Genomic DNA, 20,347 nt, shown 5'->3' with positions numbered 1-20,347 from the left:
GCCTTAAACATAAATTATAATACAAAATATAGCACTGAATCAACTTACAAACAAATTCAACTTATGAACAATCGCTCGGAACCAATTGCGTTCGTAAGTAGGGGAGCGTCTGTACTTTGAAGGGAAAATCTTGAGAAAAATCATCAGACGTGGTATTTCTGAGATACTGTATGAATCAAAAGGATATTATTAGGGTCAATATCATAAGGAAGTTAATATGCCTGTCTTTGTAAATGCAAAATATCAAATTATTCATTTGAAAAAAAGAAATAAGTCTATCTTGATGAAAACCTGATGCTTTTACTCCAGTTTTCTCCCACATTCCAAAAACATGCATGGTAGGCTAATTGGACAATCTAAATTGCCCCTAGGTCTGAGTGTGATGACCAATATGATCGACCAATATAGGTTTTACAGGACCGAGTGGTTAGCGCGTCGGCCTCACAGCTCTGGGCTCCTGGGTTCAAATCCAGGTCAGTCCACCTGTGTGGAGTTTGCATGTTCTCCTCGGGCCTGCGTGGGGTTCCCCCGGGTACTCCGGTTTCCTCCCACATTCCAAAAACATGCATGGTAGGCTGATTGGACACTCTAAATTGCCCCTAGGAATAGGTGTGAGTTTGTGTGCATGGTTGTCCGTCTCCTTGTGCCCTGTGATCGGCTGGCCACCAATCCAGGATGTCCCCCACCTCTGGCCCGGAGTCAACTGGGATAGGCTCCAGCACCGATTTTATTCCTCGTGGTTACTGAATGTTCACTTCTTCCCTCTTGAAGTAACAGATGGTAGATTCATATATAATGCATTAGATGACGTAGGACGTTTAAGAGGCATTTTCCACGCCGATTCAAAATCCTTACAATCCTGGATGGAAGAGGCTCGACATAGCCTTTCTGAGTGTGATGTAATCCGAAGAAAAGGCACGTCGTTCTTCTCGGCTGTTTGGATTACCGGCACGTCATTCTTCCCGTATGATAACATTTTTCCTCATTCTTTTTCTGCACAGAGTGCCACCCATTACAGCGCCGAAGAAGAAGCACCTGACTTCTGCCATTTTTCATCTCCTGTCTTCCACTTGTGAGTTTCAACGTGGATTTTGACATGTTTATGATTTTTTTTCTATACTTTAGATTTAAAAAAACGTGATGTACTGAAGCCGCGAAGAGGTGAAGGATCACAATATAATTAGCAATAAAAACTCAAATTAACTCAAAATTTCCCTGGCAAAAGCCCAGGCCTTAATGTTACCTGAAAAATACATACAAGCTAAGGTTTTAGTGTTAATTAATTTTAACAAATGTAATCGTCAACCACAAATCCAGAGATATTTTAATCTGGAAAATTGCAGTACATCACAGTTTTATTATTGTACTGCATCCAGTCCTAATCTGCTCTCAGAAGATCAGTCAACCACAAGGTCTATTATCATAATGAAGCGTGGCCGGATGATTCGCTGAAAGATGTTTCGCCGCCGGACGTTTGACAGAGGGACAGGTCGCCGAATGGACGTTCCACCGAACGGTCAATCGGCCGAACGGAGCTTCCGCCGAGCGGAGGTTTCGCCGGTGCGCTCGCCCCGCCCCCGGATCGTGTGTGTACAAGTTTTTCAACCTCGGCCCGCGGGCCATATAAGGCCCATTAGGATTTTTAATCCGGCCCGCCAAGTATGTTAATCATATCCCTACGGTCATCGGAGGGGTTTCTCCCCGGGAACAGTGCTTCGTGGACGGATTTTAATGACACATGCTGAGTTTCATGATCGAGCTCCATATATTTCCCGAGTTTGAGCACTTTAAAAATCGGCGGGGGTTCCCCCGAGCCTATCCGAGAATAGTGCACCCTGAGCGGACTGGGTTGGACGACGCCCCGCTGAATTTCTGGAGCTCCAGAAATTTTTCAAATTTGAACCCCACACACATTGGAGGGTTTTTTTCACCGAGCACAGTGCTCTGTGGGCGGACAGGGGTGACACATGCCCCGCTGGAATCCTGAGCACCATATTTTTTTCTAAGTGTTAGCACCACATACATCGGCGGGGTTTTTTCCCGATAGTATCCGAAAAAACGTCTATATACGACCATTCGCCAAACGGCTCAAAATGCGTTTAATGATTAAATACAAATACTAGTATTTGTATTTAATCATTAAACGCTGTTTTCGGCAGGATTTGACCGAATTTGAGAGCATTTTGAGCCGTTTGGCGAATGGCTCTGTTCTTAAAATGGCCGACAAGCGACGACGTCGAGCTCCGTTGTCTCAAAACGCGCATCGGACATCTAGTCTGTATACACGAAGAATATGTGAATTTCCTTTGTCTTCTTTTAAATAAAATACTAGTATAAAATACAATACTAGTATTGTATATACAAATAATAGTATTTGTATTTAATCATTAAACGCATTTTGAGCCGTTTGGCGAATGGTCGTATATACAGTGGTACCTCGAGATACGAGCTTAATTCGTTCCGGGACTGAGCTCGTATGACGAGATTCTCGTAACTCGAGCGGAAGTTTCCCATTGAAATGAATGGGAAACAAATTAATTCGTTCCAACTCTCTGAAAAAAACACCAAAAACAGGATATTGGATTGGAAAAAATGTTTTATTTCTTATAATTCGCCATATATTGACAAAGTAATAAATAACGAGTGGTTTGATAGTCATAATGTGTTTAATAGGAGTAAAATTAGACACATTTCTCGGAGGGTAGAGACAGCGGCATACACGGAGGCGGGGGGGCTGTTCGGGGGGACTTTATCCACGGCAACGCCGCACTCGTGTAAAACGTTTTATTTCTTCTAATTCGCCATGTATTGACAAAGTAATAAATAACGAGTGGTTTGATAGTAATAATGTGTTTAATAGGAGTAAAATGAGACACATTTTGCGGAGGGTAGAGACAGCGGCATACACGGAGGCGGGGGGGGGGGCTGTTCGGGGTGACTTTAAACACGGCAACGCCGCACTCGTGTAAAACATGTTTTATTTCTTCTAATTCGCCATGTATTGACAAAGTAATAAATAACGAGTGGTTTAATAGTAATAAAATGTGTTTAATAGAAGTTAAATTAGACGCATTTCGCGGAGGGGAGAGACAATGACACACACAGAGGCGGGGGGGGGGGGCTGTTCGCTGAGGACTTTATCCACAGCACTCGTAAATGAACAAACAAATTTAAATTAACTTGGATTAATATATACAGACACTCAACATTTAATGTAACTTCACACAAAACTGAATTATAATTTAGTTTTAATCTTTTTTACCTTTGTAACGGGTTGGCCCCACCCCGACGTTCTGCCGGAGCCTTCAAAACGAACGCATCAAAAGTTGTTTGGAACTTGCCGCTTCCCCGTGTCTGATTACCGAGTGTACATATATTCCAGATCTTTTCTTTGCAAAACTCTGCCGATCCATTGTTGTTTACCTGGTATGTAAATGTAGACCAAAGTGGGGGGAAAAACAGGTATGGAAATGCAAAGTCCGCCCAGTGCTCGTAGAAAGATTTTATACACGAAAGAGATGCAAAAAAAAGACAGTGCCATGGCCACCTGGCTTGGTCGCATCACGAAATTTTGACCGCATCACGGGCGGATTATTCGATCGAAATTTCCGTCGTAAGACGAGAATTTTGTATGACGAGCGGTCGTATGACGAGGTACCACTGTATAGACGTTTTTTTGCTTTATCGCGACATTTTACCGAGGAATTCACTTCCCTGGGCTCGGTTCTAATGTCCAAAGAGCTCCAGTATTTGTATTTGATCATTAAATGCTGTTTTAGGATGAAATTAACATGAGTGCTGTTATTATATCCCGTGTACTTGTATTTAGAAATATGCCCAGCGGGGGGCAGTCATGCCCTTATTATTGCGGGGGGCAGGCAGTACATGCCCTTGTTATTCCTAAATGAATGTTATCTGTAACGGTCGTAAATGGCCCGCGGGCCGAGGTTGAAAAACTTGTACACACATGATCCGGGGGCGGGGCGAGCGCGCCGGCGAAACTTCCGCTCGGCGGAAGCTCCGTTCGGCCGTTCGGCCGATTGACCGTTCGGTGGAACGTCCATTCGGCGACCTGTCCCTCTGTCAAACGTCCATCGGCGAAACGTCTTTCAGCAAATCATCCGAGCACCATAATGAAGGCTAATCCGAATACTACAGGTAGTAGAACAACTATTTGACAGATCACACATCTTGCCACAAATGCAATTTACCACCGACATACCTGATTCCCTGAGGGGTGAAGCCCGAATAAAGAGTTACAGTTTAAATATTGCTCTTTTCAGATAGTGATCACAACAGTGGACATCCATTCAAATCTTAAATCATTGACTGCCAGCCCAGCTCTGAGAGTATGTGTTGTGGTGGTGTCATGTTATGCTGCTGGCTTAGTTGTGTGATTATAGAGGTATGTGGCCTGTTTTTTGTTATCGTCGCAACTCTTCGTGTTTTATTTAGCCATTTTACAATGTACTCACGTCATCATCACCCACAAATCCATCAAAATCCTCAATTACAGTGTCCGAATTGAACAATTGTCCAAATGAGTCATCGAAAATGCTGAGTTTTATACGTTCGTCCAGGCGGGCACAATCCATTCGCAAATAGTAGCTAGCGTAACTAGCCCGGCGCTGACTGCCACCCTTCGTAAAGCTGTGTTGATGACGTTCGTCCAGGCGGGCACAATCCATTCGCAAATAGTAGCTAGCATAACTAGCCCGGCGCTGCCTGCCACCCTTCGTAAAGCTGTGTTGATGTCGATATCCAGGCCACAATCCATTCGCAAATAGTAGCTAGCGTAACTAGCCCGGCGCTGCCTGCCACCCTTCGTAAAGCTGTGTTGATGCCGATGTCCAGTAGTTTTCAAGCATCTGTTGTTAGTGCCTTTAACAACAGTGCAAGCAGACAAGTTCGTCAAGGCGGCCACAATCCATTCGCAAATAGTGGCGTAACTAGCCCGGCGCTTTAGTTAAGCCTCCGGGAATGACGGCAAGCTCAGCGTTCATTTTCGTGACTTGGTTTTTCACCGCTGCTTCGGGGGGGCCTTAGAAACCAAACCGAAATTGTTTTGCAATAAACACATTCCCACACTATATACGGGTACCTTGTAGGGGCGTGGCTTTAGCGCAGACATGGGCAAACTACGGCCCGCGGGCCATATACGGCCCGTTAGGCTTTTTAATCCGGCCTGCCGACGTTGTCCAAATAATAGTAAAAATCAATGACCTCATTCATTTCCCTTTGCCCTGCAATACCCTCGTTTCCCCGATAGATGACGCACTAGTCTAGACCTTTGTTGGAGTGTAACTTGGAGAACAACAACACAGTTACCACTGAAATGTGAGTTTCTCTACTGTGTTAAAAATAGCAACTTGCACATGTACGCACAGCAGCAGTATAGTAGCTTAATTAACATGCCGCACATCACTCTCAATTTAAAGACTGCTTTCTTTCGTTGAATAATAATATGTTCTTAATGTTGAAAGTAAATTTGAAAATAAATTTTCACCTTCAATTGTGTCTTTTTTCTTACATTTCAATCCCCAGGTTTGATAAATTACATTGCGTGTCCAAATGCTCCTGGCCCGGCCCCTCTGTCAAATTTTAGTATCCATTCTGTCCCGCAAGTCAAAAAGTTTGCCCACCCCTGCTTTAGCGTCTGAACCCACCCACGTTCGCCTTCATTTTATTTCTAATTATTCATAGTTTTTCTTGCCCTTTGCAAACCCATGGGGGCAACACTCATACTACGATTCGATGTCAATTGGGGGCTGGAAAATATTGACCCGTGGGCTGCAGTTTCGAGCACCCTAACAATCTAAAATCGTGAATCATTTATGAAAGGGTTAAATATTCCAATTGGATCCACTTAGCCACATTTTAAGATGAATCAGATGGAAATTACCATTCTGTGCATTTTCAACGCAAATTGTAATGTAAACATGTTAAAATGTCACTAAAGGTTATTGAAAATAATGTAAACAAAACCACACACACCGAGGAACCTTAAAAATGTTGAGAAAAACATTTCCAACATGTCTTTGTAAAAGGTTTTATCCTGTCGCTCTGCTATCAAAATCAACCTTTGAAAAAAGATATGGATGGATGATCTGTGTCTGCTATTTGCCACTCTTGTTACAAAAGTGTAGTTAAATCTTACCGGATCCTAACAGATGTGCCCATGCCTAAATCAGAAGGCTCTGCTGTGACTGTATGCTGATTTTTAGTTCGCTCCAAGTGTTCCATGTAACTGTGGATCATCTGCAAGGTAAGATCAAATAAAAAGTGATTTCAAAGCCCACATGGTCATTTGTTATTATGAGAATGACAAGAATAGACAATACCAGTGATCGTCTCATTTTTTTTAAGAAAGTACTAATTTTGAGTGTTTTCCTTGTTACCATAAAATGCTTCACTGCGTTTGGGTCCGACCACGCTTCTCGATCCCCGAAACATAACACAGACAATTTAAAAGGTCTAATAAACCTAGCATGGATATTTCAAGAATATGGATGGCAACTACATTACCTGGAGAAAACAAACAAAAGAGACATGCAGACCTCACAAACGCTCAATCTCAGAACTGTGAGGGGGATGTGCTAACTGACCCAATAACATACGTCAACCTAGGTTAATGTGCCACACACAATTGATTGTTACTGTACACCCGCAGTTTTAGGTTCGGAGGATTTTCACCAGTTGACTGAATTTTTTTATCAAAATTTTATATTCAGTCTAAGAAGATGCACTTATGTGCTGCTTTTAAGCATATTTTACCTCAGTGTGTCTTTGATGGAGTGCATTGTATTCCTTTTTTAGCTCTGCTTCTCTCTCCTCAAATCTGTTGACTGTAAAAAAAAAGAGGAAATGTATTTAAATCAAAGCACATATGATTCAACAGGGACAGTAAAAATAAGTGAAAAAAAGCTGCGTAACAAACAAGTTAGTTGCACAGAAGGCTCTGAACCAGAAGAGGGCCCTCCATCACACTGTATCAGTTGTCTAGCATCCAAATTGTTAAATTCACTTGTCAACAATGTTGAACATTTTGTAAAAACTAAAAGGCAAGCTTTATGTGGTAGCACTAGTTGATTTTCATTTGTGACAGGTGTGCCTAAAGTCATTTTTTTTCTAAATTAAGTGGTCTAAATAAATGGTTCTGCTGTTTTTTTATATCAAATAAATAAAAATGTTGATTAAAAGCTTATTTCAATGCATATGGTCATTGTGCTATAACATATTGAGATAGAAGATTTTATCATGCATTATTTGCAGGTGGGATTTTTTTAGCTTGTACCAGTATACAATTTGAGTATAAATGTGGTTGCTGGTGCGTGGTTTATAGAAATCCAACAAACACAGTCACACTAAGTGAGACATGGTGGTTTAGAGTTTAGTGGGAGCACTCTTTCCCACTACTTCATCTACATCTTTGCGGTTTCTGGTTGAGAACAAAAACACTCAACAGCATTGGTTATTTCAATTTGAAAATGCAGGCATTTAAGATGCTATAAAATTGCCTACTATACCGCCAACGAATGATCGACCAATATAGGTTTTACAGGACCGAGTGGTTAGCGCGTCGGCCTCACAGCCCTGGGGTCCTGGGTTCAAATCCAGGTCAGTCCACCTGTGTGGAGTTTGCATGTTCTCCTCGGGCCTGCGTGGGGTTCCTCCGGGTACTCCGGTTTCCTCCCACATTCCAAAAACATGCATGGTAGGCCAATTGGACACTCTAAATTGCCCCTAGGAATGGGTGAGTGTGCATGGGTGTCCCTCGCCTCTGGCCTGGAGTCAGCTGGCATAGGCTCCAGCACCCCCCGCGGCCCTAATGAGGATAAAGCGGTTCAGAAAATGAGATGAGATGAGGACCGATACCGATTATTAATAGTTAGAGGAGGCCGAGAAACAATATTTGGAGCAAGCCCTGAACTTCATAGATACAACTTTATTAAATCCCACAAATATGTATACATATAGATATAATAAAGAAATGACAGAGTCAAAATGATCTATTCTACCCATATGTTTATTAAGAAATATATTGAGGATTCTTACAACTTATTATGTTGATGTATGTTACTGAATGTACAATTCAATTTTTTATATGCGGCAAGGCAACAGAGGGCGAAGGGGTTAAATTTGAGTTAGTGCTGGTGTGCATGTGTGTTTATTACCAATAAAGGGCACCTATTTTGAAACAAAGTAAATTTGCTAAATTAAATAAGACAAGAGTAAAGAATTCAGATATAGTTCGCTGATGGCACCGTGTGATTCAACAGCATGCTAATTTAAAAAAAACGCTACTTCCATTTCTGACAGTAGACAGAATACATCACTAGTGAAACTCCAAATTTGACACAAAAAATAAATGAGGAAATGTCACGCAGTAATATGCACAGCAAAACCGTACTGTGACTTCTCAAAATTTCCCCTTCAAATAAAACAGTTATGGTGCCTTGTCCAAACAAATAAGCAGTCACGCGCTGTCAACAAGGCAGTCATGCGCATATCATGTGGGCTTTTCATTGATGTCCTGGATCTCTAAATTGCCTGGCCTCATCTTATGTATCAGATAATTGTGTTTGCATTCTTTGAGAAATATGACAACATTAAAAAATTATTTGACAATTCAAGTCCCACTATCACGATTTTTTACACACTAATTAAGTGACAAAATCTTGTCAAAGAGTCTTAGAAAATGAGCAACACCCACACAGATCCATAACGTGTCCAATAAAATAATTTTAGGCATTGTTTGCTATTTGAAATGGAAGACGTAATCTAAGGTAAGCATTCTGGCAGAGGGCGTGAAAGTGAGTATGCGGAGGAAGTAAGTCCCAAAGAACATGATTCAAGCCAGATTTTACGATACAATAAAAAATCGGAGGGCAAGGAACCATGACACGGTGCAAGTAGGGAAGGAAAAAAAGGAAAAGAGAGAGCCCGACACAGAAGCATCTTGCTTTGGATCTACGCTATCTACAAATATAGTAAATACAGTCATACCTCTATTTACGAATATCTCTAGGTATGAGATTTTCAGGTTACAAAATATTTTATATGCAAATGAGTGACTTGCTAAATTTATGTTTTGTTGAAAAATATTTTTTCCAAGGTTGTTTGTACAAAACCAATTACAACCATACATCAGCCACGACACATCATGACGGAGCTTGTGTGCGTCACATCTCCTACACGAAAGACTTACTTTGATCTGCCGAGTTTCTCATTTTTAGTTCCAATTGGCGTGAGTGTGACTCCAGCTTTGCCACTTGATGCAGCAGTTCCTTCCTTTCCCCCTCCAAAGAATCTTCATTTGCTATGTATCTCTGCAGATGAACAAGAAGGCAATTAGCAGAGATTTGACACTGCAAATTTTCACATTCTGAATGTATTTGGAAGAATTAATATTTATTGTAGATACATTTCTTTGGTGCTTTTCTTCATTTAGGATCTTTGCTTATTTCAACATGCCAAATTTAAGACATTTTTAAGACCATAATCAAAACAACTTAAACAACTCAAAGACCGATTTAATATCTATTACAACAAAAACATACAAAAGATTTTAAGGATAATTTGAGGACCGGAACTATACTTGCAAAGAATAGGAATTTATTCACAGCTCTTTGCAATAGACTGGTACACTATGGACCTCAATGCTCCAGGTACTGATGTGGAGCAATAGTGCCTTATTGAAGGCGTTTCCTGTTGCCATCTTGAGACCGCCTTGTGCTTTTCCGATTTACACTGAAATTCCAATTTATTGATACCCGATATGCAAATTTTAATGTTCTCGTGGACAAAGTGCAGTTGGCTTTACAGTAATACCTTGATATACGACTGCCCCAACAGATGAGAAATTAGAGATACGAGAAAAACTCCGAGCAAATATTTACCTTGAGATACGAGACAAATTTGAGAAATGAGCATACAAGATAAATTTGAGGAATGAGCATACGAGACAAATTTGAGAAATGAGCATACGAGACAAATTTGAGATACGAGACAGCCTGGTGGACGAGTACGCGAGAGGCTGCTTATAACAGCATGCTGTCTTTCCACCCTTGTGTCTCTCGGGTAAAGATATCTACGAGTTCTGGGCATACAGGTTGCATTTTTACGTGTTTTTTGCATTAATCAGTGCAGAATTAAAGAGAAAAACAATGGGTCCTAAGCAAGCCGTTGCCATGAAGGGCAGTGAGAAGAAAAAGCGTATGATGACAATCGATATTAAGCACGAAATACATGAAAAACATGAGTGGTGTACGCGTAACTGAGGTGGCATGCCAATACGAGAGGAGTACTTCGACAATATGTACCATCCTTTAGCAGAAGGATAGTATAAAGGATATCAAGCCTTCCAAAGGACTAAGCATAATTTCCAAGCTGTGCAGAGACATTCATAATGAAATGGAAAGCCTTCTTTTAATGTGGATTAAAGATAAACAGTTAGCGGGAGATAGCACGACCGGGTAGATAATATGCGAAAAAGTCAGGGGGATCGACATGGACTTGAAAGCAAAGCAAGCTTCAGGAAAAGGGGACTCTTCGACACCAGCTGAACCCTTCAAAAGTGAGTCGAGGCTGGTTCAATAATTTTAAAAAATTATCACAGTTCTGAGGCACGGAGAAGCAGGAAGTTCTGCCTCGAAAGCCGCGGTGCAATACATTAACATCTTTGCTTCAGTTATTGCACAAGAATAAGGTTTAAATTTAGTGTAACGTAATATTAAAACTTATTTTTAAGTGTGTGTGCAGTTAGATTACAGCGTCCTTATAAAAGAAAAGAAAACATTAAAAAGGAAGACTAAAGTTCATGCAAGTTCTAAATAAAAGTAGTAACATGAATAGATTTGTCAGACCTTTCAAAATTGTATTTAAGAACTTTTATGTGGTTTCAGGAGAATTTTAGACATTTTAAGGCCTTAATTTCAAATTACTGGGTTTAATACTTTTTTTAGACTTTTTAAGTCCCTGCCGATGCCCTGTTATTAGTGATGCAGATGAAAAAGTGTCTATTCTTGCTGACTGTGGTACCCTCTGCAGTTGTTGCCAGCATACTTAATTGGACGATTAGCTCACTTTCATATTTTAAGTAGTCAAATAAGGAGAAGTAAGGTACCTGCATTGTATTTCAATTCTTCTAGAAAAATTACTTACTTTTGGAATATTTTCTATTGTCTTGAGTCCAAGTTGTATTTATGTACAACATTTTTGTTGCACCTGAATTTTACCCTTAGCATTACAATGTAGGCTGAGTAGAGTTCAGTATTAGATTTCTATAAAAATGTCAAAAGCTGCTGTTAATGTAGGTCTCTGTAAATAGTAGCATTAATAGCCCTTTCACGGTCGTATTGCAGAACCACGGTGAAAAATAGATGGATAACCACAACTGAATGAGAAAGTGTGTTTAAGTGTGCTTGGGAGTAGGAAAATATAGATACAACACCTATTTCTTATCCATGTCATATAGTCTGTTGGCACAATCAAAGGAACATGTCAGGAGCCCCACTAAATAATTAGACCCTGTTTTTGGTTTAAGAATGTGTATGGATAACTATTTGTAATAAAAATTTAAAAAAACTTGATACAATTATTTTCAATAAAATACAAACAACTAAGGTGGCACAGAGTAAAGGATGGATCTCAACCCAAACATGTCTTTACAGGGTAGAATATCAAGGCTAAAGAAATTATTAAACTTCTACCAATCCATCCTTATATGATAGGAATTTTGTACATGTTCAACATAAAAGGTAAAACATTAATTTTATGAAATTCAATTCAAATAGTGTTTATGTAGGGATCAGGGTTTGATAGTTTAAAGTTATACTGGATGGACACTTGGCTGAATTCAGATGACTAAATCTTCTTTTTCCACAATTGATGATTGTACTAAACAGCCTATCTTGTGATGTGGGGCCCCTAGTCATAATAAGCACCGACCAAGGGGTGGATGTCATCTGCAAAAAGATGAGGATCACCAGATTACCTCACTACAAAAAGCCTCTATATTTCTGAAATTAGCACATTGTTGCCGTGGGTAAACTTTATATCGAAGAGCCTATATTGCCTGGTAGACATTATTGCTACAAAATTGATAAAAGGAGACGTGACTTGCTTTGGGGATTTGAGTGACTGACTATACTAAGCACTTGGGTGTCATTAGGTTCGAGCAAAAATCACACAAAATGCTGTACTGGGGTACCTTTAGTTACGAAATTAATTGGTTCTAGATCTTTTTTCATAACTTGGATTTTTCATAATTAGAGCAGTACTTTATATGTAAATTCTGTAATTCATTCTACGGTCCTCGAAAAAACTACCAAAGAAACCAGAACAAAGAGGCGATGCCAGAGTCGTCGGTTTTAATGCTTCCTTCTGCTTCAATATCACAGCGATGGTAGATGGGTTATGGCTGTATTGCCTTGGAATATCAGTTATGGATGATAACTGGACACGCTTTTTCATTTCATTCGCACCAGTAATTTTAAATAAAGAACAAAGTTGCTTTAACCACAATCGAAAACTGGTAGAGCTCCTTGACGACGATGGCCGTCAAAAGAGAGTTGTTGTTAGATAGTCAATGCAGCAGAGTGGGGGGAGGTTGTCAAGCAGAATGCAATACTACTGCGACAATTTCTAAATAAAATAACGGAAACAGGAAATGTATTTACACTTAGAAATGTGGATCTTGTTTTCATATATTGGAACAGGAATATGCACGTCAAAGGGTTTCGTAACCTGAAAATTTCGTATGTTGAGGTACCACTGTATTCTGTTCTCAATTACGCATATAACTTTTATTTGTCTTAGTATTTTGTTACTTGGACGGCAGTTGAGTGGTTAGCACGTCGGTTGTAAAAAAAATTGTTATAGCTTCTCATGGTTCTAAAAAAGCAGCAAAGAATGGACGCAGATTTGATTTTCTTTTATAATAAATGACAATTATACAGTGCATTTATCTACAAGTTTTTAACATTCCCAAAGTGCTTTACATTCGCACCCATTCACCTACACACGAACAGATCAATGGTGCTGCTGCCTTCCAAGGCGCTGCCAACCAACTGTGGACAAATTAGGGTTCAGTGCCTTGCCCAAGGACAGTTCGAGAGTGGGCAATCATAGCCTGGATTCGAACAGTTAAACAACTCGAGCTACCAACTGAACCACAGCATCACTATATTCAGAAAATGGGTGTCTTTCCTTACTGTCATGCAGTCTTTGCTAACATAGCGTGGATAAAGCTCCTTTTGTTCCTAACGTCCAATACACTAACACATGTGGGTCCAGCACAAGGGTATGAATGCAACGAAACACACAGGGCACTGTATCATGCTCAATTGACTGGCAGAAATTAACTTGCTCTATTTCTCTGAAATATCTAGGTTCCTGCAGAAAGCTTCTGGAGAAACCTTAACAAGGCACACCTCCTTACAAAAGACGTTTAATCCAGCGTATGCAACAAAATCGCCTCCTGGTAGCATGGTTTAACCAATTAAAAAGACGGCTAACACATGACTGAGTGTCAATCTATGGAAAATCTCCAAAGATAAATAAGAACCAACACTGACTCATTTAAATTACAAGCATTGCATTGAGAAGAAAATGTGTGGAGTATGTATACATATAATACTCATAAAAAATGCCAATATTACGTGTTATGGTTTATAATAGCAGAATATCATTAGTAGAATATATACAAAATATATTACACAAAGCTTGTTAAAAAAAAGAATTTTATTAAACCTATCTGCACCAACAGATATGACCAGGTCAAATGACTGAAACTAATTGAAATCATTTTTACCTAGGTCTACAATGTCTGGTGTGTCTTGTGTCTGTCTTGCTACTGCAACCAAGAAATTTCTCAAATACGGGATGAAATAAAATTCTAATCTAATCTAATTTCTGATAGAATCTTACGTTCTGCAGTCTTTCAGGCCGCAAATGGCAAATTTGTTTCAATTCACAAGTCAAGTTTCAATTTAGTCACATTTCAAACTTGACATGTATGGAATCAGATTTGTGTTAAAAAAAAACAATCACTCTATGATGATTCTGATGATTGTTAAAAGGGAAGATATGCATGTAAAAAAAGTTTAAGAAAAGAAAATCTGCAGTTTTTCAGGCTGCAAATCGCAAATTTGTTTCGATTCATGAGTCAAGTTTCAATTTAGTCACATTTCAAACTTGACATGTATGGAATCAGATTTGTGTTTAAAAAAACAATCATTCTGTGATGATTCTGATGATTGTTAAAAGAGAAGATATGCATGTAAAAAAAAATCAGCCAGTTGGATAAAAAAAAAGACCGATACAATATCAAATTGCCAAATATCAGCGCTGATAATTGGACAATTTATATCTACAATACAAAACATGTTGGTTAGCACTTTACGGAACAATGATTGACTGTATGAAGGTGTAGTATGTCATTAGAAACCTTAACTGTGCGTTGTGTAACAGTTTGAGCCTATTGGTTGCATCCTGCAATAGTCGACTGTCTCTGGCTGTTGAGGAGACTGCACAAAAGGATTGAAGGAAGTCCATTATTTTTTTCTAAGAATTTCCTGCCGTGCCTTTTCCTCCTCACTATTGAGATAAACGTCTCTCTCGCTGGAGGTAGACCTTTGGGGTTGGAGCACTAACAAAAGGGATTAGGCTTCAGTAATGTGTATGTTTGGTGAAATTACCATATGTATTTGCTGGAATGTCACCAGCCAATTTAATGAGAAGATTATATTAAATTGACCTTTTCCCCCTTATTTCTATGATGCATCATTTGCTAGGCTCTAGTATTGGCTGCCTTATTTTCAAGACAACCCCTCTAAAAAGATTTTATCAGCCTCTTTACCCACAAGGGTGGCACAAGATTAACAGTGAAAAACCTTATAGGAGAAAAGGCTGTGAAAATGCAATATATAAACTGGTGTTTGGCTTTTATAATGGATGAAAAATTGTTTCTTGCTCTGATAACAAAATGTACTGTGTGCTGCTCAGATGTTATTTTCTTGGGATTCAGCCGATATATGAAAAATATTTGAATGTTTTGCTTGCGAGAAATCCCTAAACAACAGAACTAGAATTGTAACGTATTCAGGGACATGTCTTTATTGTCACTAATAATACATGTGCTGATACTCACAACCATCAACATATAAATAAATAATATAAATGCATATATTAGTTGTGGTTGACTTAATATTGTGTGTAATTGTGAATTCAATAGCAAAACCTGCATTGTGACAAGCACGAGCCTGCTTGGAACCCATGATTGAATGTAAGAGCTAAAACAAACAAAAAAACTATTCTATTGAGAGGGTTAGTGCTATGCGATGTGACTGTGGGAGTATACAGTATAACCGCAAAATGAAAATACACAAACACTATCAGCATTTCCCCATTTTTGTCACTGTCATTATTTATTAAACCCAAAGACAACATCTAGTATAAAATGCTTAGAGTGAATGATGGATGCACAAAATATTTAAATATGCAAGTCGCACATTTCTTAGACCTCTGATCACGGAAAAACTGATTTTCAAAAACAAAAAATGACACCACATAAACGCTGATGTATTCTAAACAGGTAAAAAGTAACTACAAAAATAGGCACTTGTCAAGTTTGACAAGTATGTCAAGAACGCCAAGCCAACTTCACAAGAAAAAGGTTTTCATTCTATTGTCACAACAAAAAGGTTTTCATTCTATTGTTGTTGGATTCAAATAAAAGCACTTAAAGATGACTCTAGCCTTACAAAATATACTGTATTTTCGAACACCTACCATTTATGGCACAACAACTTGGGTTTGTCTGTGATCAGAAATCAAGCCTAATCATGTCATTTTCACAGGATCGGACTTGAGAGAAAAAAAGATTGTTTTCCAAAAGTAATCATTTAAAAGTACTAACTCATTGGCTCCCATTGATAGGGATATATCAAATCATTTTAACTTCAATTTATGACATTGGATCATTTCTTATGTAAGTTTATTTATGTAAAACAAATGACTGAAATTGTAATGTAATTATATGTTCATGATTTGCAGCATGTCAATGAAAACTGGCCAGCCGGCCAAAGTCTGGAAACCAATGTCTTAAGACTTTTAAAAAAATGGTAAATGCCATCTCTCAATCTGTGGGATAGGGATAACATTTATTAATATGCCTTCTGTTCCACGCAAAACAGGACACCTGGTCACCCACCCTAAATGCCACAACTGTTATTTTACTAAGTAACATTATATAGGGGCGGCCAAGCGGTTGAGTGGTTAGCGCGTCGGCCTCATAGTGGGAGTCCTGGGTTCAAATCCAGGTCGGTCCACCTGTGTGGAGTTTGCATGTTCTCCTGCATGGGTTTTCACCGGGTAATCCGGTTTCCTCCCATATTCTAAAGACATGCATGGTAGGCTGATTGGACACTCTGAATTGCCCCTAGGTATGAGTGTGGGCGTGAATGGTTGTTTGTCTCCTTGTGCCCTGCGATTGGCTGGCCACCACTTCAGGGTGATTCCCACCTCTGGCCCGTAGTCAGCTGGGATATGCTCCAGCAACCCCTGTGACCATAGTGAGGTGAGGATAAAGCGGTTGAGAAAATGAGATGAGATTAGATTAGACCAGTGTTTCCTAACCACTGTGCTGCGGCACACTGGTGTGCTGTGAGCAAGGGTCAGGTGTGCCGTGGGAAATTGTAATATTCAGAGAGAAAAATTAATATGAATATAACGAGATTAAAATGGAACTATTACAAGGTTCAAATCAAAACATGATGAACGTTAAATTATAGATTATACTATTACAATTATACTATTTTGTTGCTTATTTTTATCTAAACATGAACCGCAGTTGTTTGGTTTCTAGGTCATCAACCATCTTTTGGCTATGTAAAGTCTGTGAGCACAACATTTTTTTTCTTTATATAGTAATACCTCGACATACGTGTGCCCCGACATACGAGCAATTTGAGAGTAACATTTTGAGCAAATATTTATCTTGAGATACGAGACAAATTTTGATATACGAGCATACAGCGGACGCGAGAGGCTGCTGAAAAGAACATTATGGGCACTGTCTTTCCCGTCGCAACTCCCTCGTGTAATGTCTGTATGAGACATTTTTTCTGTGTTTTTTCCCCGTTAGTCAGTGCAGAATGACAAAGGAGCTTTCTCGATAATACGAGCGGAGTATTTACTACTTCTCGTTGGCAAGTGGTCGTGCGTTATCCTATTGTGAGGACATTTTGTGAATCATTTTGGGAATACTATTTTGAAGGGAAGACAAAAGCAAACAACCCTCAATAGGTTGCATCTGAAAGTCAGGGTGGAGGCGGGGCAAATAGAGCCAAAGAAAATGAAGAAAGGTATAAAAATTTAAAACAAAATTAGAATTAAGTTTAGTGCAAGGTTAGATTAAACTTATTTTTGAGTGTGTCTGCATCGTAATCCAAGTACATTTAAATGTGTTTATGTTATGTTACGAGCATGTTGCCGTGCAAAAAGTCTCTCGCCCCTCCACAAAATCTGTCTAATTTTAGTACTATTAAACACATTTTAGTACTATTTAACCACTAGTTATTTGTTACTTTGTTAATAGATGGCGAATTAGAACAAATAAAAATGTTTTTCCAATCCAATATCTTGTTTTTGGTGTTTTTTCAGAGGGTTGGAACGAATTAATTTGTTTTTAGTTCATTTCTATGGGAAACGTTCGTTTGAGTTACGAGTAAATGGACATACGAGCTCAGTCCCGGAACGCATTAATCTCGTATCTCAAGGTACCACTGTACTGAGATTTACGTAATATTTTGTGAAAAATCATAAAATTATGCGATTAAAAGCATTATTTATTTTACATCACTCGAACCGGAAGTTGTTCAGGGTGCGCAGGCATCAACTTTTGGTGACATTAGGTCAGTGTGAAAAATTAGATTTTGGAATAGTAATTTTGGAGGTTTACGGGATTCTTCCTGATAAAAGTTTGATAAGAATCACTATCGTTAATACAGGGGACATGGTTTTAAATTAAAAGCTTTTCAGATGGTGGTGTCCCTTGACATTTTTTTCTATGGAAAAAGTGTGCCGCAGCTCAAAATAGGTTGGGAAACATTGGATTAGACATTATATAGGTGGAACAGGTAGCACGTTGTAACAAGTTGCAAAAGTTGTCAGTAGTGATTAACACACCTCCTCAATGTGCTTTCTCAGCGATTTCTCTCGTTCGTATTGTGTGACAAGTTGCTCGTTGTCCTCCTTGAGCAGCTCGAGCTCCACTTCGTGCTCTTGGTTGACAGCAAACACCGAGTCCAAGTTCTCCAGAACCGCGACGACGAGGGGCATCAGATCCTTCACTACATCCTCGTCGTATTTTGCGATGAGCCGCTCAAACTCGCGGTAAATTGAACTGGCAAGACCGGAGACCCGATCGGACATCATGGTCGAGTTACAGGAGTCATCCTGATAGAGGACGACGTCGTCCAACTCCATTTTTCTGCCGTCGCCCGCACTTATTCCGCGGCTACCGTAGGCGAGCTAGCCGCGAGCTTCGGCTTGACGTCTGTCCGAGGACTCGTCTTGTTACTCTCGAAGCAGTAAACCTTGTTTCTAAAGCATAGTTCAAGTGTTAGGCGCTGTAGCGATGGCACTACGGTATTTCCTCGGTTTATTTAACACTTGACTCTTGTAAACAGCTGACTTGAAGAGATTTGCTAGCCTTGTTGTTGTGAGCAGTACTGAAAAGACTTTACTTGGCTCCTGATTAGTTTCACTGTCCAACAAGAGGAGCTCCTGCTGATGCATTCAGAAGCAATCGGAAAGATGACAACTTTCTTCCTCGAAACACTAATAGCCACATTCCACCTCAATCAAGAAGTTAGAAAGTTTGTAGGTGTGTGTATATATATATTTATATATATATATATATATATATATATATATATATATATATATAAGCCACCCCCTGGTTCACAATTTTCACCTCCATATTCATGGTTTTAATAGGGAGTACAAATGTGTTATTTTGAAGGGAAAATCTTAAGAAAAATCATTGCACATGGTATTTCTTTGATAATGTATTAATTCAAAGCACATTATTAGGGTGAATATCATAAGTTAATATGCCTGTCTTTGTAAATGCAAAATATCAAATTATTCAATTTGAAAACAGAAATAAGTCTATCTTGAGGAAAACCTGATGCTTTTTAATGACAGAAATTACAATTTCCTTACCAGAATTTTAAAATGGTGTCGTGGCCAGATTGCTTTTAATGTCGAAATATCTTGATTTTTTTTCGATGGTTCATATTACTGCAATAGTTGTCACTTTGGAACCAGAATTAAAAAGAAAAAAAATCAAAGCGGAATTTTGTTTTATATTTCATAACCACAAATGTACAATCATTTCCTTAATGTGTTCCGAAAGGGTGTTACGTGCCCGTAGACAAATTCTAAAAGGAAATTAGTTATATTTTATCCTGAATAATAATTTCCTCAACCAAAAACGTAGTTATCAAGACAAGTCTAACTGACGATACAGAATCAACTCAAAATGAGTGAACTTTGAAATTCCGAGGACTGTGAATGTATCTTGTGCTGGGAAAGGTCGGGCGCCGTGACGTCACTCAAGCGGGCTGGGAGGATGGAGTTAGAACTGCAGTTCATCCTGTGACATTTCGGAAAGATTGGTCTCCACCCCATTGACTCACACGTTTCGTTTGTTTTGAAGATGCTTTTCAAAGCAAAGCTCCCCACATATAATATTCGTATTATTTTCCCCTTACACTTTTTCGTTCCAACTTTGAAACCCATCTCATCTCATTTTCTGAACAGCTTTATCCTCACTAGGGTCGCGGGGGTGCTGGAGCCCATCCCAGCTGACTTCGGACCAGAGGCAGGGGACACGCTAAATTGGTGGCAGCCAATCGCAGGGCACAAAGAGACAAACAACCATTCACGCCCACACTCATACCAAGGGGTAATTTAAAGCAGTGGTTCCCAACCACCGGTCCGTGGGCCGGTACCGGTCCACGAGTGACATAGTGCCAGTCCGTGAGAGTAAAAAATATTAACGTTTTCAATCTCACCATCCTACTTGAAATGAGAAAAGACTTTTTAATCTCGCCTATCACATTTATTTTCACACAAAACAGGGATTTTCCGCCAAAATGTCCAATGACAAAAAAAAGAAAAAAATTCTAAAGGGAATGGACATCTAGCGCCATCAATGAGTTCATAAGTGACTAAAAATTTACACGGAATGACTCGAGAGCAACGCATTTTTATGCATCTTCTAGTTTTAAATAACTTTAAAGTTCCACATTCTTTTATTTCTAATTATTCAAGGGGC

At 39.3% G+C, this 20,347-nt stretch overlaps 1 protein-coding gene across 2 annotated transcripts in view; it reads right to left on the bottom strand.

Moving 5' to 3' along the window:
• spag9b (sperm associated antigen 9b) overlaps positions 1–18,793 on the bottom strand; it is a 53,159-nt gene extending 34,366 nt beyond the window's left edge. For both annotated transcript variants that reach the window (XM_077625244.1, XM_077625245.1), the window contains exons 1-4: positions 18,190–18,793; positions 9,209–9,329; positions 6,775–6,845; positions 6,158–6,258 (exon numbers count right to left, since the gene is read on the bottom strand). In XM_077625244.1, coding sequence (XP_077481370.1) covers positions 6,158–6,258; positions 6,775–6,845; positions 9,209–9,329; positions 18,190–18,489 — 593 coding nt within the window. In that variant the 5' untranslated portion in view covers positions 18,490–18,793. The remainder of the gene's footprint in view (positions 1–6,157; positions 6,259–6,774; positions 6,846–9,208; positions 9,330–18,189) is intronic.
• Positions 18,794–20,347: the final 1,554 nt, after the last annotated feature.

The sequence above is a fragment of the Stigmatopora argus genome, chromosome 18 (genome assembly GCF_051989625.1).
Source record: "Stigmatopora argus isolate UIUO_Sarg chromosome 18, RoL_Sarg_1.0, whole genome shotgun sequence".
Taxonomy (NCBI): Eukaryota; Metazoa; Chordata; class Actinopteri; order Syngnathiformes; family Syngnathidae; genus Stigmatopora; species Stigmatopora argus.
This window is presented reverse-complemented; position numbering and strand designations above follow the sequence as displayed.